At 40.2% G+C, this 21474-nt stretch overlaps 2 protein-coding genes across 3 annotated transcripts in view; one reads left to right on the top strand and one right to left on the bottom strand.

Moving 5' to 3' along the window:
• The window catches only part of ST6GAL2 (ST6 beta-galactoside alpha-2,6-sialyltransferase 2), a gene marked incomplete at both ends in the record, with an annotated part of 47248 nt that extends 43920 nt beyond the window's left edge, over nt 1-3328 (top strand). For both annotated transcript variants that reach the window (XM_080614482.1, XM_080614481.1), the window contains one exon: nt 3060-3328. In XM_080614482.1, the coding sequence (XP_080470608.1) occupies nt 3060-3328 (269 nt within the window). The remainder of the gene's footprint in view (nt 1-3059) is intronic.
• The window catches only part of LOC308219470 (opsin-3-like), a gene marked incomplete at both ends in the record, with an annotated part of 79056 nt that continues 58751 nt past the window's right edge, over nt 1170-21474 (bottom strand). The window contains one exon of the mRNA XM_080614483.1: nt 1170-1328. Within this exon, the coding sequence (XP_080470609.1) occupies nt 1170-1328 (159 nt within the window). The remainder of the gene's footprint in view (nt 1329-21474) is intronic.

The following is a 21474-nucleotide window of genomic DNA, read 5'->3' as shown; positions in this document are numbered from 1 at the left end:
AGTAGATAACGGCATTAGAAAGTAAAAATTGAATACATCCTAGTACATGGAGTGGTGTAAATGTCCTCATTGTCTAAACCGTTGCTATTGTTTTAAAGATGCTTAGTTAATGTTTTTATGAACTTTGATAGAAATAACAGCTCTACAACACTAGGGCTGTCCCCTGTGGAGAGGCCTCCCATCCTGTAAGGTACGGGACAGAAATGAGCCCATTTTTTTCCCTACTTTAGTGAGGACTGTATGCATACAAAGAAAACAGCTTCTTTTCCAAAAAAGCTGCTTGATTTGTGTTGGGTTTTGGGGGGGGGGGGCGGGGGGGTTTAGCCCCACTCCTCAATTTTTTATTTTTTTTTTTATATAGTGCTATGTTACTTTCTGGTTTTGAATGGAATGGCAGAAGCAGATCATTCCAAGGAAGAATATGGAAGCTGTGACAGCAAAGTGGAGGGACCTACTCCCTCAGGTTCTTGTGGATTGACTGTGTAGTGCATGCCCTGGGATCTCACCCATAAGTATTTGAGAGTGCTGGTTGTACCACACCATTGGTCTCTTTGGCTGCAGGTCTGTAGTGCTAAAGGAGAAAAAGCCTGGCACTGACTACTATTATTCCCCAGAACGGGGTTTGTCTTCCCTCCCTCAAAACATCATTGTCCAGCATGAGCAAAAACTTGAGTGGACTGACAGAAACTGGTTATTTATGAGCAGCCTAATCTGAAATCCCAAGACATGGACTGGATGGAACAAGGCAGGAAAAGCAAGAAGCTAAACTAAATATCCCAGTGTGCCTTTTGGATTGATTCTGGAGGACACGGATCCACAGATCACAAAGAACTAAAACCCTAAGTGCTCCATTAACTGATTTACAGGAAAGTCAATGATATTGTTAAAATTTTGTCATTGTTGTACCATCCTTGCAGTGATGTGGCCATCTTTGTGGTTATTAAAGAAATTATAAGGGAGCCCCAATATTTGCTCTTGATAGTTTTCCTATCCCAGAAATAGCAACTTCCTTTATTAATTTTAAGGTTAGCTGGGTAAACATGGCAGTGAAATGAAACACACTGTGGTTAAGGCTTGTACTTTCAGTCAGAGCCAATTTTCCTTAGAGACTGGTGGTAGAGCTTTTGAAACTCCAGGCTCCAGGTTTGGCTCTGGGTGCAGGAGAGAAGTCATTTTACTGCTTCTGAACGTGGTACATTATTGCACACGTTTCCACCATCCATCCTCTGATTCAGCTGGATAACGGTTACCTTGGAGTGGCAGGTGGGCTCTCCATCAGTGGAGGAAGGAGGTTGGCAGTGGAAAAGCTGACGAAAGCATTTGTAAAACTGAAACAACAAACAAAACAACTCTAGGCATAGTTTCTAGGCAGGATACAATTCAAAGCATCTTTGTAACAGCTTGGTTTATTAAGCTCATACTTTGCTTACATTTGTGGACTTTTCTTTGAAATTTATATGCTTGGCTTTTCTAAAACCCATAGAGTGTAAAGCTGTAAAACAATCCAAAACATTTTCAGAACCTTTCATTTATGATAAAAGAAGATTTAATCACAGAAGTAATTGGTTTTCAGTTACTTCACACATCAGGCAGGGAAAAATCATTTTGATAATCTAATGATACACAGCAGGGAGAACATAAGGTTCTTTTCATTAGCAAGCCATTGAAATCTGTGTGTTCCCAAACTGCAAACTGAACTTCAGAAAATGTCTTTCCTTAATTAATGAACCAAAATGATTTATGTTAATTTATTTCACTTGTGAGGTCTACCCAAACACCTTCGATGTGTTACGATTCCAGAGCTGTTGTACAGAATAAAACAATTACATCAGTTCTCATTTGTAAGTGCAAAGTGAGCAGTATTATACAGCTGTCTCCTCTGAGAGCTGACAGTCATATTCAACAGACAGGGATACCAGTAGTGCAATAATTGCTTTGATACATTTTATTGTATTTTTAGTTTTTAAGTGAAATCTAAAAAAAAAAAAGTTATCCAAAGCTTACTTTATAATTTCCCTTTCACGTGGCTCTGTGAAACAGAAGAGGCTTCCGGAAGCTGTGATTGACGTGAAAGTATCGCAATTTAGACAGTGCTGTTGATCAATATCTGATATGCATCCCTTCGAAAACATGTGGCTGCATCAGGAAGATTTCTTCCATTTCAAAGCTAAAAAGATCTTCTGCTAGTACAGATTTACAGTTGTGCTGTAGGAGAACAAAGTTTGCAAAAGCCCACCTATCTTCCTCCTGAACGTTTCTGGTCTACTTCTGATCAGAACATAGCTGGTACTGGCCCATCTTTCTGTTCTCGTTTCCCCTTGCCATAGTGAACAAAAATGGAAAGGGAAATCAGTCAGAATCTTCATAGCTTTGAATATAAATGTGTGTAAATATTTGAAAGAAATACATGCAAAAGCACAGAGGAAGATAGAATGGGCATATCTGGATTTTTTTTATATATCCTGTACCTGGCAGGCCAGAGTTCAGCTCTGGATGTGGTAGAAGTACCAGGAAGAGCTCCTTAGAAACACCACACAACTGCTCTATGTGTATGTATGTCTTCTGTATTCTGCAAGTGAATATGAAGACCTGGTCTGTCTTGCTAAATAGATCAAGAATTGATAATAGACAAGAAAAGCAAGAAAAGTGATCAGATGACTCAAAAAAAGTAGTATGCAGCTGCATTAGGTCCTGATTCATTTGTGGGATGTTTTGTGGACACGACAGGGTAAATGGGGGAGGTGGAGAGAGCAGTCTTCTCACTCAGAGAGGCTGATGGTGGTATGAAAGCCCTCTGCGGGCTTTTTACTCTTTCCTTATGGTTGTTGTCCTACCCTGTTGATTCTACAGGGATCGCAATCTTTATGTATCAGGGAAAAGTGAAAGCTGCTCTAATACAAAGATCAATTGCTTCACTTAATGATTTTACAGAAGTAATACTTAAGGTGTGCAACAGCAAAGGAGGGCAGGAAAGAAAAACAAGATTGGATGACTATAGGGAAATTTCTGTGAGAAGAGTGAAATCTGGGGTTCACTTTTGTCTTCACTTTCCGCTCCAGGTATCCTCATCATGATGTCCATGTGTAACGAAGTGCACGTGTATGAATACATCCCTTCAGTTCGACAGACTGACCTATGTCACTACCATGAACTCTACTACGATGCAGCTTGTACCTTAGGGGCCTACCACCCACTGCTCTATGAGAAACTGTTGGTGCAGAGGATGAACAAAGGTTTGCAGGATGATCTGTATCGAAAGGGGAAAGTCATTTTGCCAGGTTTCAAAGCTGTCAAGTGCCCCAAACGACATAATTTCCCACACTTGTAGAAGAGAGTCCTTCAGAAACAATGTGCAATAAGGTACTACTGTCGTACTATAAACAAGAGAAGAATACTTGAAAAATGTATCTTAGACCAATCTAGTCTTGAGTCTATAAATTGTAATTAAGTAGCAGGCATGAAAAATACTTCTTTTCTGAGCCTGAGTATTTATTACTGCTTTGCAAATACTTAAAAAAAAGAAAAGGCTTAGTTCATGAAGGTGCAAAGGACATACTTAGGCAGAAATATAATGTATTGTTGTGGGTGTGAATGTCAGAATTTGTCAGTGGTCTCTTGTGCCACATATGCTAGACTGTAACTTTTTTTAAATGAACTTATTTAACTGTCAAATCTGGCATTGTGAAACAGCCTCTATTGTTCATGTACAGAGCAGCCAGTTGAACAATGCAGTGTTTCTCATGGCGCCATGGGGTTTTCACACTCTCCAAGAATGAAGTAATCACTACTCTGAGCTGTGCAGTCATTGACTAGAGTAGACTTTTAATTCCTGTTCATACACAGGCTCAGTTACAGGCCTCCAGCTGCATAGGAGGCCTTATGGTGGCTATGAAGTCAGTGCAGATGGAGATGGCTGTACACATAGCTAAACCAGTTAAGTGACTGGATGTACTTCTGATGCCAGATACCCATGCTCACACTGAAATGCCCACATAGGGCAGAAGGAAGGCAAAAATGTTTCTTTAGAGAGCAACAGACATATTTGTAACCCATTTAGGAAAAAAACTCTCCCTGGGAGGCCTATCAAGAGGGTTGTGAGATGGAAATTTTATTGTTCCCCTGGCCTGCACAGACAAAGAAGAGAAAGGCAAGGGAGGCTGTGCACCATTCACCCATCACACTAAAAGCAAGCACAGAGGGAGCTTACCTTTCTGCAGCAAAAACAGCATTCAGGACTACAGACATCATTTATAAGGTATTTCATTGAGCTCTGACTCAAACTCACTTGTTCACAAGTTACTGCTGTTAAGAATGTATAAGGAGTGGATATCAGAATTTTTTATTTAATGTTTGAAAGACTCTACCCCAGAGAAGCTGCAGTGCTTGCAAAAAAACTGACTACGGATTGCATGTGGAGATAATTCGGTATTTTCCTTCATAACACACAATGAGAATATTCTCTAAGGCACCTCTAAAAATCCGCCTGGTTGCTAATATATTTAAAACACTATTTTCCACGGCAAGACTTCCGTCTCAGATTTTCCAAGCAGCAGGAGGTTAATTTTCCTTTTTTTTTCACACAACTGCCCATTTTCTTTTAGGGTAAGTTCAGCAGGAACGTATGCACACAAAAGCACAGCTATATGCTACTCATGTCCATTCAGTAAAAAGGCAGACAGCTCAAAGAGGTGCTGAAAAGAACAGATGAGTGGTTGTGGTGGAAAGTAATTTTTGTGTTTTGTCTTAAGCAACAGAAAGGCAAAAAAGTACAAAGAGCATTAATGACTATTTCCTCTTCAATAGTAATGTAAGTATAATCACAAAATCCCTTTTCTCTCTCTGCTGTTTGGGTCTGATGGATTTCCTTCATCAGAAGTGAAGAGTATGTGGCTTACATAGGATTTACCCTTCTTTTTCTGTGTAGTTTCTTAATTTGGGCTTTATGATCCTCTTTAAGATTCCTCAACAGAAAGTGTGTCCAGATGATCTAAAAACTGTACTTCTGTGTTATGTGGATACTTATGTCCATAAATCATTTTGGTACATGTCAAAATGAAGAGGTTTTACTCATAATAGCCTTAGACTCTGGATATATTACATACTGATTTCTTGATAACACTATGATTTAATCGTGTGGAGAATAGATAACCTACATAGAACTAATCTATTTTTCCATATGTTTAGTACCCTGTTTGCAAAACATAGGAAGTCTGAACAGTGCAACAAAACATGTCTGTCTCTCCTGTATGCAGGGTTAGCTACCACGTGTTTGTAAAGGAAGGCAGCTGATCAGCTTTCTAGGACTAGTGAATATGCTACTTTTCCATGAGCAGGAAATTCTCAAGTTCTGAAAAGAAAAGGAAGCGTATCACTTTGGCTGGTCTGCAGCCACAAGCCTTTAACTTTGATTTTCACAAGGAAGAAAAATACTAACTGCATTACTCAACTACACACACCAGGATTATGCTGTATTATTCCCTCAGTAATTTGTCAGAGCAATCAACATAGCTGTTGTACAGAACAAGGCAAATTATAAAGTTTCATGTAGTAAGCGCTAAGCATACCTACTTAATACATGATTTAAATAACAATGCAGAACCAGGCCTGAGGTGTTACAGAATGAACTCTATGTTTTTAACACACTGGGCCCTCCGCATTCACAGATACCTTTTTCTTTGCCTGATTTATATGGCAGTCAGTGCTCCTTCTGCAAGTGCAAATGTGGGTGCTGTAGCACCATTACCTCAGAAGATGACATAGAGCTGTGCTGCAAACGCTTGCCCACAGAGGAGGAAGACCAACTTGTGATGCCTAAGCATCCCAAGCATGCCCAAAAAAAGCATCCCTCGGGTGGCTTCCCAGCACTTGTTTCCACTGTGATGTTTTACTGGTCTGCCTGCTCAAACACCTTGTGGCTCCTTAAAGAGATTTTACTCCCCTACCTTGTCTTGTCCTCATTTGGTTTTTGGCACAAGTTCAGGTGTGCCTGGTCTGCTAACTGAGGGCTCGCCTCCATTTGCTGCAAGAGGAGAAGGCGCAGAGATAAATAAAGTGGGGTCATAAAGGACATGCAGAGGTGTTCCCCTCAATACTGCTTATGCTCTGTGGCACTGGCATTGCTGGCTTTTAGAAAAGCCCACCAAGTATTTTTGCAATTACGGGCACTTCCCTATCCCACGTGAAGGGCAGAGTGATATTTACAAAGAATCACATTCAGTAAATTTAAAACAGGGAGTGTGTAGTAACACTGAACTATGTATCTTTTAATAATAACATGGGCAGGTGCTGGGTTTAGATACATACATTAAATGCAGACAGTGTGAAAAAAAAAGCCTTTTTCCACCCAGATCATGGTTTGGGGGGAAGGAAAGATACAGGCATGGCTTTGTATCTCTCCCGTGTGGCTGTCACATGCTAACAGAGTGGAACAGCACTGTAGACAAGAGAGGTTTGCACAAGCTGGGCTATTGAGGTGCATCATTAGCCAAGCAAATCCCTCTGCTACTGGACCGCTGAGCTCCCTTCACACATGTTGCAGTAATGCAGGTTTAAAATTTATGAAGTATTACTGACAAGTAGGAGTAAGTTGCCTTCAAAAACTATGGAGCCTCATTTCTGTGCCCTGGTACTGTAGACAGCAGTGAACTTAGCTGAAACAAACCAGAAACACAGCAGCAGCTTAAGGAAATGTGCTGAGTTTATGCTGAATTTAATTATACTTTCTTTTTCCACTGTGAATTCTGTAGCTTTTCTGACTTGTGGTGCTCTATCATTTTATGCATTCGTCCTTTGGATGGTTAAATCAAGGTATTCTTCTGTCTATTCAAGAAAAAAAGAAAAGATAGAGTTTGCCTTATTTTGAGCTGAAATCCTTTTGCTAAACAAAAAATTGTTGCATTCCTTCATCGTTGTAAAGTTTAACCGAGCGTAAACTCACAGCTCAGTCATTCCTTGGATTAAAGTACTACATCTCCTTTTTTTACCTTGCTGTGCAGTTTTACGGTGTTGAAACTCTGGTAAATGAAGTTACCATGATACGAGAAATATGTACCTTTGGGGAGAGAGTGAGGGGTGATTTACACTCTTTAATCTGCACTCTCTTTGACAAATTTAGCTAAATCATTGCACGTCTTTTGTCAAGACACTTTCACTTTGGTGAAAACATCCAAATTCTGAACTTGCTGCTGGAGAACTCTTGCCAAAGGCAGGAAAACCAAGACAGTTTTTTTCTTAAATGAAGACAGGTGTCTACACTCAATGGTTGCACAGACTGAACACAGTCATTTTAGAGATGGATTGAATTAAACAGGAGCTGAAAACAAATGTAGACCAATCCAGTCCATAGTGGGGTTTTACTTTTTCATTTCCTTCTCTTCAGCAGTTTTGAAGGATGGAAGATGCCATTTGGACTCTGACACAGATGTACCATGAAAGGATATTAAATGCATTGACTGCAAAATAAATGGGTAGTATTTTTCCTTTCATGCTCTCTGAAGTTGATGCTTATTGAGTAAATTAAATTGGGTTTGAGGTGGTTTTTTTGTCAAGTAGGTAATTTAGAAGACTGCCATCAGAAAGCATCTGAATCCTTCTGAGAGCTATCCTCTGGCACCCAAGGAGGATACCTGATTTACCTGTTTGAAATTTAAAGTAGCCCATGTCTGGGCATGCCTGCATTATTGAATGAATTTTGACACTGCAAATTTCTTCTCTTTGGCTTAGTGATCAGATTCAGAGTTTTGTTCTTGAAATAAAGAGTTGTGTGTAAAAGCCTTTCATTTATTCATATCATCTCATCACTCTTATAATATGTAGTCATTGAACTATTCAAATATAGACTGTGTACTTTTTTAATAGCTTTGAGAATTATTTTGTATGATGATTTTTTTAAATGAATGTGTACTCTAATAACAAAGCTTAAGATTTTAGAGGAGTCACATTTTTAAGCAGTGTTTGTATACATTTTAACACTTTCTATATTTTCTATTATGATTTTGTATATTTTTAAGTATGCACAGTGTACAGATTTTTTCCTGTAAATAAAACATTTGTTTTCATTTGTTTAGGAGTGCTGGTCTTTTTGTGTTGCCTTGACTGAATGACACTGAACTGCAGATAGAACAAAACGGGGAAGGTGCCTGTCAGTTCTGCCCACAAATGCAATGAAATCTCAAATTGAAAGAGACAGATGGGCTGACAGGCAGCTTTCACAGAAAAGAGGCAAGTGTAGTTAAGCCAGTTTTATTCTAAAATGAACATGTCTACCCAAGCAGGTGCTCTAGAGTTCCCATAGGAGAAGACAGAATCAAATAGGTTGGAAAACACTTTTAAGATCATCAAGTCGAACCATTACCCCAGCACTGCCAAGTCCACCACTAAACCATGTCACTGAAGGCCTCACCTACAAGGTTTTTAAACAGTTCCAGGGACGGTGATTTCACCGCTTCTGTGGTATACCATACTGCTCTATGTTTGATCATAGGTTTCTTGGGGTAGTGAAACCCTCTAAGGAGGTCATGCTCTAGCAACTCGATGCTGTACTTGAAATGCTGGTAAACTTCAGCTAAATGGTTGTGCCACCCATTCAAGGAATCCAGCATCATGTTTCAAAGAGTACGATCAGACTTTTTTATCAATTTATCAATTATTAATTAAAATGAAAAATAACAAAGGGAAAACATAACTTACCATTCAGTCTGTGATGAAATACCATATAATTTAGCCACTGTGTGTCTGCTTACATCCATTAAATGTGATGTGTTCTGCTGCTTTTGGTAATCTTTGAACTATGCAGGGCTCAAGTTGGGCCAATGAAGGTGACAGTCGCTGTTTTCATCCCAAGGGTCACCATGAGTCCTTGCCAGTTACACATTAGTGGAATGATGGAAGTTGGATTGCTGTTGCGTAAACCCCTGGCAGCCAGTAATCAAGCAGCTCATCCTGTGTATTACACCACCTTCTGGCAGGCTGTTTTGAGGGGCTAATTATTATATGTCATAGCATGCAAGTAACACCTCTCAAAAAAATCAGAACAGTGAGCTACACTAGGGGATAAACTGAATACTGAGATGCATAAACAAAGCAACTAATTGATGCTTTCAAAATCCATCAACTTCGCTTTTACTGCATGTGTGGGTTTTTTCCATCTAAAAACCCAACAAAACATGATGTATTCCATCTGATAAGATGCTCAACTTCATTGTGTATGACATGAGAGCAGACAGCCTTGTCTCGCTGCATACAAACCAGTATCTCAGTAGGACACTGAAATCATGAACTGTATTGTGTGGAGTACACAGAAAGTCTTGCTGTGACAGCTATTGGAGGTGTGATATTACCTTTCTGATAGTAGCTCAGGGAACCTTGGAGGCAACTCATTATTCCCAAAACTGGCCTGCCCTTTTCTAAACAACATTTCTTTCAAGGAGGTATCTTTTATGTTTTTATTCATAGAAGTCAGCTGTGTTTCACTTGAGCGGCTCTGAGGCACATAGCTCTCTGGCAGGTCAAACTTCACATAGGCATTTTGGTCTACATCTGCATTATTAGCTCACCTGTTGTGATCTGGCTGAAACACATGGCAAGATGATTGCTCCAACTTGCTATCCTGACTGCATAATGAACCTGTTTAAGTGATTCTCCCTCTCTACTCTGCTCTCACGAGACCCCACCTGCAGTACTGCATGAAGCTCTGGGGCTCCCAGCATAAGAAGGACATGGACCTGTTGGAGTGAGCCCAGAGGAGGCCACAAAGATGATCAGAGGGCTGGAGCACCTTTCCTGTGAAAACAGGCTGAGACAGGGTGGTTCAGCCTGGAGAAGAGTCTGGGAAGACCTCATAGCAGCCTTCCAATACTTGCAGGGGGCTCACAAGAAAGATGGGGTTGGACTTTTTATACAGCCTCTAGTGACAGGACAAGGGGTAATGGTTTTAAACGAAAAAATTTAGATAAAATTTAGACTAGATGCAACAAAGAATTTTTTTACAATGTGGGTGGTGAAACACTTCCAACAGGTTGCCCAGAGAGGTGTAGCTACCCTATCCCTGGAAACATTCATGGTCAGGTTGGACAGGGCTCTCAGCAACATGATTTAGTTGAGGATATCCCTGCTTATTGCAGGGGTGGATCAGACAACCTTTAAAAGTGCTTCCCAACCCAAATGATTTTATGATAAGAAAAGCTAGACAGAGAGGAGACAGTCTTTTGCTATAATCATACCCACGACCTTCTTCTGCAGGAAACAGCACCTGCAGTAATGATTAGGTAGTGACGTACCGTGGGAGTACTTCATCAATCAGTACAGTTCACTAACACTTGTAGTTTGGTTGGACTTCTAGCTCTCCTAGCATCCTGATCTTCCTAGGGTAATAAATGGATAACTTGATTGCTTCACCCAAATAGCATGGATTTACCTGCTGCACCCCAAAACCTAGCAACATTCACTGCATACATATATCTTTCCTTATTTTTAACATTTAGATTCAACTTTCCTACAGTGGTAGGTTACTCCAGATAGAGCACTTCAATGAAATTACTGCACTCCTGTATAAGTTAAGTACAGCCTGACCCCTGAGCCTCATGCCTTGATACCCAAGGCAACTTAGAATTGTGTGCCCTGTTATTTCTTTTTCCCAAAAATACACTACTGTTTAAGTATATGCTTATTAAGCTTGATGGAAATGCTAACTGAATATATTAAAATGCCACGGAACTAACTGCAATGCAGTAATAAAGTGAGATTTTTTTCACTGGAGGCAGAGTAGTCACCAGAAAACTGGTAGCACAAATTGGTTGTAACAAATCACAGGGGGAGCCATTCCTGCATTCTTAGAAATTACAGAAGAAAGGGATCCAGAGAAAGGAAGGGGGAGAGACAAGGAATGATGAAACACAGCAAGGAAGAAGAAACAGCTAGGAAGATGTACCATATCAGGTAGAAAAGCAGAACTGCTGCTTTTTCCTAATAGTCTCTTAATTGGTTTTGGCCATTTGTTTTCTTAATTTTTTCTGCACATTTGGGGAGGAACCCAATTCATCTGTTGGTACTCATATTGCTGCCATCAGGTTTAGTGTGCTGGGATGTCACCTTGAAGTGAAGAACTAAGGTAGGGTTAAGAAAAGCAATTGACTTCTGCTGGTGCTCAGCTTCTTTGTAAACTTATGAATCCCACAAATTAAACTGACAAAAGACTAATAGGGTTACATTGCTACACTCTGAACAACCTCCTCTGTGTGCTTATAGTCATCTGTATGATAACTGAAATAAGAAAACCCATTTCCCTCCTAGTGACCTGTTTCTGCACATAGACAAATATGAATCGAATACCCTCTTGGTTACAGGATGCTGACAGATAAGGGATAATTACTGTAGCAACAACTTCTTATATGCTTGTGAGAGGACTCCAGAAACCCCAAGGGGTTCAGCAGGGCAGGCAACAGGCATCACAGCTGCCTTGATTTTATGGAAGCAGCCAGAGGGGAAAATTGCTACCAGTGCTGACTCCAGCCTGTGTCAGCTGCTGTTAATTGCCTCACTCCCAGACAGATGCCTGACTGCAACTGAGCTTCCTGATTAAAGTATTTTGCTGGCCTACCTTCTAAACAGGGGGTTGTTTTGCCCTCAGTTCTGAAGTGCTGATGCTTGCGGTGTGGACTCATTCTATGCTACACTGTTGCTACTGTATGCAGCAGGTATGCCTCCTGTGCAGGTGTGGTCCTCAGGGTGGGGAAATGGAAGAGGTTTTGGGATTTCTGGATTGTTTTCTATAAAATTAGATGTGTTTTTTTTTTTTTTTTTTTTTTTTTGTCTTTTAAGCATAGTTAAGTCATTCTCATAGTAGTTCAAGGAAGCATAATGTGAACATGCCTCCAGAAGCTGGAGTGAATTTTCTGACTAGGTGGCATTCCTGATCTAAAGCATCTATACCTTGGATTAAGACAGAGACAGCAGGAAAAAGTTTTTGCAAGTTAAGGCAAGAAACTTAAGATGTGTCTCTTGTGCAAGCTAAAAGTGCCTGAGGTCTACCCCTAAGCTCAGCCTTGCTGCCCATGGGGGTGTGAGCTTCTATAAGATGTTATATCCTGAGCACAAGGAAGACAGAGGTATGAGCAGATGACCAGGAAGCAAAGGCAGGGAAAGTTCTGTACTGAGCCTGGGTTTGGTTTTTTGGGTTTTTTTTTTTTTTTTTTTTTTTTCAAAAAAGGAGGATTTGCTGAAGCTTCTGATTGGATCAACCAAGATTATTTTCCTTCCCTAGCAATATTCCTCCCTGGAGCAATATTCCTCCCTCCAATTCCAAATGAAATTCTATGCTATTTGACAGACCTAATTTAGGCTTTACAAATGCGCAGGGCTGAATGTAACTATCAGGCCACTAGGCATTTTAATGAGCAGCTGGAGCATCCCAAGAACAGTAGAGATGAGAAGAAAACAGCTCAATAAGCTGCTACCAAAACAATGCTAATGAAGTTGTTCCATGGTAGAAGAGCAGGGAAGGCAGAAACAAAAGCACATATACCAATATCTGAGAAATATTACTGTATTTTCATGGTTATAGCTTACTATTCAGATAATCCTTGATAATTTAAAAGTTTTTAGTGAGTCCTCATGAAATATGATCTCTCATACAAAGTTAGCAAAGTTAGAGATCAAAGCAGCAGGGATCGTAAACTGGGGATAGTTATTTTGTTAGAGGAAAGAAACTTCTCTTTACCCATACTTCGATGTAGCCATCATGGCTGCATGAACTTGAAAGGGATTGCTTGTGCACATGAAAAGTACAATATTAATAATACTACTATGTCTTCAGTGCACACTGGTTTAAGACAGTGTCCTGGGTTCAGCATTGTTGCTTTCAATAGGGTTATCACTGTAGGAAAGGAAGACCAGTTTTCATATTTATCTCACACATGCTCTTCCCTGGCCTTAGAGTGAGCTGCTAAAACCCATACACTAATACAAAAGGGGTGGCACATATGAATTGAATTCCTCCTACCTAAGAGAAACTTAAGATGAGTTTTCTAAAGCAATGTTAGGAACAAGCATAGGCAAAGAGCTTCAGCGAATAGTAATAAAATGGATCCTTCTTCTATTTCTTATTCCCATTTCATTAAGTCAGAATTGTTTAGGGCTTTGCTGCATGATTGATGGATCCTGACTGACAGGCGGCAGCAAATTTATCAGTCTCCACAGTAACATTTTATTTCTGAGGAGAAATGAAGGGTCTATTACTACTGTAATATGGGATGAGTGATTCCAGATAATTTTGAAATAACTCTCATTTTGCTGAAAGTTCAAAGCATAACAATGAGAGGTATTTTGACACTTGAAAAATGTATTTGTTTAGTCATAGTCAATATGCTGTTCTGCCTACCCATTTTCTTCTTGTGTTTTCAGTTCTTCCCTCATGGGCTCTGGATCAGCCCACAAGGATTAAATCAAAGGCATCATCTGACTGTGATGAACTTATGCTGATATATTCCCTCCCCAGTTCTGCTATGGCTAAAGTACATTAATAAATACTTGTAGAAATGTGACCTTATTGTGTTCATTTTTGCTGTGGGTTTAGAGCTGCCTATCCTTGGCTATGTGTGTAATGCATGTTTAGGGAAAACAGTCCTTCCAGATGTTCCCGACAGAGTTTCACTTAGGCTGGGACCAACACCACTGCACAAGAAAATCAAAAGCTTTATTTTCATGAGGCTATTTTTGTAGAAGAATACCATTGGCTTTCTTGCCTTGTGAATTACTTGGGGTCTTTTTGCTTGACAGTAGATCACTGTCTACTGTTCTGTTAACACTCACACACATGAAAAATCTTCAGCAGCTCTTGGGCATTTATTTTATCTACTGAGTCTTCCTCAGTACTATCTTTCATTCTGCCTCTGGCTAAAACACAGGTTCTTATAAGCTCTCCCTTCCCCCACATTCCTATACCACCTGCCCTGTTGCTACAGCTTCTGTTATCCAAAATGATCTTTCCATCAGTTGCATGAATGATGTGCTGGAGGTGCTCTGATATAGGAATGATGGAAGAACTTTTTAATGGCCAGATAAGCATCCTGTTGCTAGATGAGGGCTTTCGTTTACAGAGCTTGCACTGCTTTTCAGGCAATGAGAGCTGTGGTGTGATAAGTAGTAGGTATAAAGGATGGGAACCAAATCTTTCCACTTTTTTTTTCTTATCTTTATCTTGGTTTGCAGCCAGTTAGGTATTGATTTTACTCAAGACAGAATTAGAAATTACTGAGGGTGGTTTGACTTCCGACTGTATTTTAGTAGCAGTTGTTTGGGTTTATGTGTAAGTAATGTAACAACAGAACCAACCGGGATGAGAAATCAGAATATCTGTTGTGACAGAATTTTTAATTCTTCTACAATTACTTTCTTATCTCAGACAAAACCAAAACACATGAACAAAAAAATTCCAGACAAAACCTTGGACTGTCAAAATATCCAATAATAGGTAGATGCCTTCAAGGAATTACAGTTCAACTTCATTCTTGCCCATGCCCCTATAAACTAGATCTGGGTTGGGTTACATTTCACTGCATGGCCTCTCCTAGCTCATCCACTGCTGTTCCTTCACTGGTGCCTGGGGGATGCAGTCTGGTAAAGGAGCTTAATCTACCTGGGTGAAGGACAGCATTTTTCATCAAAGATACATTTTTTACAGGAATCAAGATGCAGAGGCTTAGGCATGGAGATCTGGCCTCAAATGAGACATTAAAATTGGCAAAATTAACAGCTTCTGATGTTGCAGAAACCATATTTTGCACTAAGAAAATGTTTTAATGGGAAACTGTCCAAGTTACAAAATTGGCTATTTTTTGTTTAACAAATCACATAGAAATCCCTCGGTTTTGCCTTGGTCATCACTGAGAGAAAAGACAGTGAAGGTGAAAAGGAAGACAAGTTTTCTATGGTTTTGGTTAACCTACTTGTAGTGCACTTGTATTGGCCTAAAGTCAGCATACACGGAAGTTTTATAAAGCCATGGGTGATCTTGAATAAGTTTTTTCCCTAAAGGGATAAAGTTATGTCTGAAGCAGGATCATCCATAAAGTACTCTGTATAAAGCAATCAAGAGAGTTAAACGCTGCAAACAAGACAGAAACAAGAAATAACACCTAATGCGTTAAAGCTCTACTAACATTCAGTGAACTTCTAAGAAGTTATTTCCCAGATGAAATACACAGTCCCAATCATGATTACCAAAAGGGTTATAATTTGAATAATTGGTGGTTTATTTGATTTTTTTTTTTAATTTCACAAAACTGAAAGAGTTATTATAAGGGGAAAAATAGAAGAGGAGAGCATTGAAGCCAATATGTTATTCATTGGAGTGTTGTTTTTGCCACCACATGCCTATGCCACAAGAGTGATCCAATGCCTATAAAGCAAGGGAATGCAACTAATGAAAGATATGACCTTTGCAGGACTGCCTTTGCTATGACTACACATTAGTGATGACAACTGGGAATATTCTTTGTCACAGGCATTTGCATAGGATCTACAGCACTGACTACTTTTGAGCATGAGATTTATGTATAGCAAGCGGTAGTACTAACGATGTTTACAATTTGTTTAGATTTGACATCGTCAAGACAGGATAGGATAGAATTGAGTAATTCCAGTTGCAAGATATTTGTAACAATCGTCTAAGTCCAGTTGCCTGACCACAGCTGATGAAAAATTCAAGCATATTATTAAGGGCAACGTCCAAATGCTTCTTAAACAATGACGGACAGGCATGAGGCATCAACCACCTCTCTAGGAAGCCTATTCCAACGTATGACTGCCCTCTCAGTAAAGAAATGTTTCCTAATATCTAGTCTGATACTCTTCTCATACAGCTTTGAACCATTCCCACACATCCTGTCACTGAACACCAGGTAGAAGAGATCAGCAAAGATGAAGAGCCTAGGTAACTGGAAGAAATTATACGAAAGAAACTAGCTCAGTGAAGCACTACGGAGACAGAAGGTGAACTGTCTGCAGTGTCCCAGTATGAAGAGAAGACAACTGCCAAAGAAGCAGGGCTCTTTGATAAATCAGGAGTAAAGGTTTATCAACTGGATACAAATAAATTTAGTTTGAAAACAGTTGCTATACCAAACACCAGAGGAACAAAGCTCTGCAACAGCTTGTACTTCAAAAGAAAAGGAACCTCATATTTGTTTTCATTTGGACACTGTCAGATTTCTGAATTGCATTAAATAGTGCCGTTTATAACAAAAAGGGATTTATCATAATGAATTACAGGCCCAGAATAGTTTTATGTTGTGCTTTCCATGCTGTGGCAACCATTATTTCCTTGAGTACAACAGCTTTTTTGCCCTGAAGGAAGAAGGACATTGTGATTACATCATAAAATGAAGTTCTGTGGATTTGAATTAGACTTGCTATGTAAATTATGAGTTTTGAGCAATAATCTAGCCTTTGATCCTCAAATTTCTCCTGCTGTGAAATTAGGATGATGATAATTGTCTGCTTTACAAGGATACTGAGGATTAAATCAATTAACAATATTTGTTTAGAGGAGGCTACATAAATGCCAAAAACTATTCTATGACCAGCAAACATTGTTTTGTTTTTCCCTTAATCCACCTAATCTGAAATGATTGTTTCTTAAATTGTTATCTTGGCTACATGACTGCAAAGACATACGTGTTAGACACAGCAAAACTCTAGGAAGTAATGTCAGCTGACAAAAAATACAGAAAACCATCCTGGTCTAGATCAAATTTTAGTATTATGCCTCTGCAACATCACTAGAGATTATTCAGTGATTGAACAGGAGAGGAAAATGAGAGCTTCTGTTACCTCCAGGGTTACACTTACTTTTTCAAATCTTTTTCATCTGTTGAATTTGACTGTCCTCATAAAGCAAATAAATTTGTTGTTTATATAATCTGCTGCATTGCATTAGAGATTCTGTTCTCTTCAGCTGACCTATGCCTGCATTCAGCTTTCAAGCGGTAAATTGCAGCAAATACATAGCTGAAGTCCTACCTGTAAAATGTGGACATATTACAGAAAAGCAGAAGCATTATAACTAAAATGGGGAATTCTGAGACTCTTAGCCAGACCAAGCCATGGGCTAAAATTCAGTCTGATCCCTGATACAACATCGCAAATGAGAAATCTGCAACAGAACAGATCTCATAACATCTATTCACTGTGGCTTGGCGATGCTATTTTGAAGAAAAGCACAAGTTCAGTCTACCTGTAGATTCTGTCAGCCTTTGTAGGACCTTAACTCTCCACACCAAACTTATAAATCAGTTCAGAAAAAGATACCAAAATGCCAAGTGCTTTCACCCAACTTCTAGATCACACTGAAGTAATGGCAAGTGAGACATAGCACAGTCATTAACACCTTATCCTTTATTTTCCTGAATTTCTCTTAGCAGTGACTGAGCTCTTTATCATACAGACTCTCCCTTGAGGACAGATGTACATGCGAAGACAGCAAAGAAATACTGCTTTGGTTGAGTTTCTACTTGTGTAGAAAACAAGTACAAACAAGATACCAAGGGGTCTTGCTCCTAAGGATCCTAACACCTATTTTAGGTGTGAATATACTATATTCCTTGCTTCTGTAGAAAGCTCTGAATACTGGATACTTCCATTTATCTCTTAATTTACCCTGCAGGTTTAATGTTACAGGTGGAAGTATGTGAGAAGTAGATGACTGTAAATGGCGTCCTGAAGCTCCCAGCACAACTATAGGTTGGTCATAACAGGCAAGTGAAAGCAATTTTACTGAACCAGTTTTCCCTCTACTGGAGAAAAGTTGAGATGTGAAACTCTACAAATTCTTTGAATCCTTGAACAGTTTGTTGTTTTATTGCCTTTTCAAGAGCGGCAATTATTTAGAGGTCAAATCTTTTCCTACAGATATTTCCCTGCTAGCCCTCAAACAGGCAGCAATGTTAATCTCCTGTCACTCAGTCACTGTAGTTAACTCTAATTTCCCTGTGTCTGCTAGGGTTAGTGTGACTACGACCCTTTCTATTGACCAGCATCACCTGCAAGGTTGTCAGGAAACAGCTGAGGCAATGGTCTGTCTTTCCTAAGCTAATCTCAATGAAAATGACATAGAGTGGATGTGACTTCTTAAGTTGAGATTCAACTGCATTTTTGTTTTGAAAGTTGACTCAACCAAATACATCAAAATGTTCAGCTGCATCATGCCTAGGGGCTTATTCTAAATTACACTGAAAACTTAAACTTCTGAAGAAACAGGTTTTCATCCAGGTTTTCAGAACATGTGGAAGAGACAACATAAGACCTAGTAAGCATGTTATATGACAAGATTACTTTCTATATTATAGAATGGGTTGGAAGGGACTCACAAGAGTGGAGTAGAAGGGGAGAATCACCTCCCTCAACCTGCTGGCCGTGGTTCTTGTTATGCAGCCCAGGAAACAGTTGGCTTTCTGGGCTGCAAGCACACACTGTCGGCTCATGTGGAGCTTTTCATTCACCAGTATCCCCAAGTCCTTCTCTGCAGTGCTGTTCTCAGTCTATTTATTCCCCACTCTATATTGAGCTGGATGATTGCCCCAACCCAGGTGCAGGACCTTGCACTTGGCCTTGTTGAACTTTGTAACATTCACACAGGCCCACCCCTCAAGCATTTGAAGGTTCCTCCGGATGGCATTGCTTCCCTCAAGCATATCAATGGCACCATTCAGTCTGGTCTCATCTGAGGGTACACTCAATCCCGCTATGTCTTTTATGAAGATATCAAACAGTATTGGTCCCAGTACTGACCCTTGAGGGATCTTCTTTCTCTCTTTCTGCACTGCTTGTCACTTCAAATTTGACCTCATCTTCACTCTCTTTGGAGCCTTCTCATTACTCCTCATTTCAGAAATGCCTGCTTTATTTTGCAGGGTGGATATAGACTACAAAAGGATCCCATTGTCTTCGCTACAAACATAGGTCATTGCATATTCCCCTACCCCTTCATTTCTCTTGTCTAATGCGGAGGTCTCTTCCAACTTCTGTGAAGCCCTATGTTTCCCCAGTGCTACTACAAGGGCAATTTAGGAAGAGACATCAACATATTAGATGCTGTTTAAAATCATATATAAAGAGATATTGCTGTCCTTCACTTTCTGTGACTTCCAGAAAGAAAGAACTATTAACTGGATGTCATTTCCACTGCTGCATTCCTTAGCCATAAATTGTAAGTCATTATATAGTCTAAAAGATACGTGCTTATCCTGCGTTTGTGTTCATTCATGTGTACTGGTTTCCAACTTTATTTAATATTTTGCTTGCATGAAAAGTGGTCTGGCTGCCTGCTTCCTACTTTTTCCCTAGGTCTAAAGAAGCAAGTCCTAAATCCTTACATAATGTTAAAGCCAGTCCAGCCCCCTGAGAACATCCACGTGGCAGGCAGGCCAAGGCTAAGCTCATGTCAACATACTCTGACAGGCTGCACCAAGGAGGTAGCCTGGGGCAGTATGAAGGCTGGCTGGGGCTGCTTGGGACCCTAGTTAAATGCCCAGGTTATTTACCTGAATCAATCTTTCTGTTGTGAGCCGCAAGAGAAATTCCTGAAGTAATTTTGAACTCACTCTATGAAACGCAGTTATACCTTATGACAGCAGCAAAAGTGCCCTTGAGACCTTTCTTCTCCTTGCCCCTCAACTTTAAAAAGTCATAACACTGCATGCTGGGAAAGAAAAAAAGTCAAAACATTTCTGAACTGTATTATAGTACTGTACTTAGTGTATTCTGCACTAAGAGATTATTTTGACTTAGCCCATTTTCAACTTAAGAACTTGGGTGTGCAATTCAATTTAGACAAAAAAATCTTTCCATTTCCAGATGACTGAGAAGGTAATGCAGCATCACTTCTTTATGTTGACTATTATTTACTCAAAGTCAGCCCAGCTACCAGTGAAGAGATGAAAAAAACAGATCATGAGTATTGACATCTACATACATTCAATGAAAAATTTTAACAACTTTTAATAATAAATCTTATTGTAAACCCACAAACCTCTAGAAGGTCATGAACTAAACTAACAAGGTCCCTTTTCAGAACTTAATAGGTGCATTCCAATTTAGTCATAAAATGAGGTTTGACACAATTTTCCCTGCACTGAATACTATCTTTCAAGATCTGTAGTTTTATGTCCTCATTAGGACATTTTATGTCCTCATCTTTGTTGGTGACATGGACAGTGGGATTGAGTGCGCCCTCAACAAGTCTGCCGATGACAGACCTGTGGTGCCGATGACAGCTGTGTGGTTCAGTTGATACACTGGAAGGAAGGGATGCCACCCAGAGGGACCTCGACACGCTTGTGGGGTGGGCTGATGCCAACCTTATGAAGTTTAACCAAGCCAAGTGCAAGGTCCTACATCTGGGTCGCAGCAATCCCAGGCACAGCTACAGGTTGGGCAGAGAAGAGATTCAGAGCAGCCCTGCAGAGAAGGACTTGGGGGTGTTGGTCGATGAGAAAATGAACATGAGCCGGCTTCAGCGTGTGCTCGCAGCCCAGAAAGCCAACCATATCCTGGGCTGCATCAAAAGGTGCATGACCAGCAGGTTGAAGGAGGTGATCCTGCCCCTCTACTCTGCTCTCGTGAGACCTCACTTGGAGTATTGTGTGCAGTTCTGGTGTCCTCAACAAAGAAAGGACATGGAACTGTTGGAACAAGTCCAGAGGAGGGCCACGAGGATGATCAGGGAACTGGAGCACCTCCCGTATGAAGATAGGCTGAGAAAGTTGGGGCAGTTCAGCCTGGAGAGAAGGCTGCGTGGAGACCTCATAGCAGCCTTCCAGTATCTGAAGGGGACCTACAAGGATGCTGGGGAGGGACTATTCATTAGGGACTGTAGTGACAGGACAAGGGGTAACGGGTTCAAACTCAAACAGGGGAAGCTTAGATTGGATATAAGGAAGAAGTTCTTTAAGGGTGGTGAGGCACTGGAATGGGTTGCCCAGGGAAGTTCTGAATGCTCCATCCCTGGCAGTGTTCAAGGCCAGGTTGGACAGAGCCTTGGGTGACATGGTTTAGTGTGAGGTGTCCCTGCCCATGGCAGGGGGGTTGGAACTGGATGATCTTAAGGTCCTTTCCAACCCTAACTATTCTATGATTCTATGATTAGTTTTCCAAGTGGGAAGATGAGCAGCTTTAACGAAAAACCCAACAGCATTATCTATATATTCCGTCAGCTTTAAAAATGAAACATTAGCTTTTGTTAGAAATACTGAAAGCTGCACACCACCACAAAACTACTGTGAAAATACAGCCAGTTGGGAAATGTTACATTTTTTGGGGGGGTGGGAGGATTATAACTATCATATGTAGCTCTGTTTCCCAAAGTGCTTATGCATTTCTTCCTGCTCGGTGCATAAGGTAAGATTGAGAAGTATTGAAAGGGTTGCAGGGTTGCTAGAAAACTGCATATACAAGGCACACATTATCATTAAAGAAAGAAGG

Source organism: Psittacula echo (assembly GCF_963264785.1).
Source record: "Psittacula echo genome assembly, chromosome: 3".
In the NCBI taxonomy this organism is placed as follows: domain Eukaryota; kingdom Metazoa; phylum Chordata; class Aves; order Psittaciformes; family Psittacidae; genus Psittacula; species Psittacula echo.
Note: the sequence above shows the minus strand (reverse complement) of the source record. Positions and strands in the feature narration are given on the sequence as shown.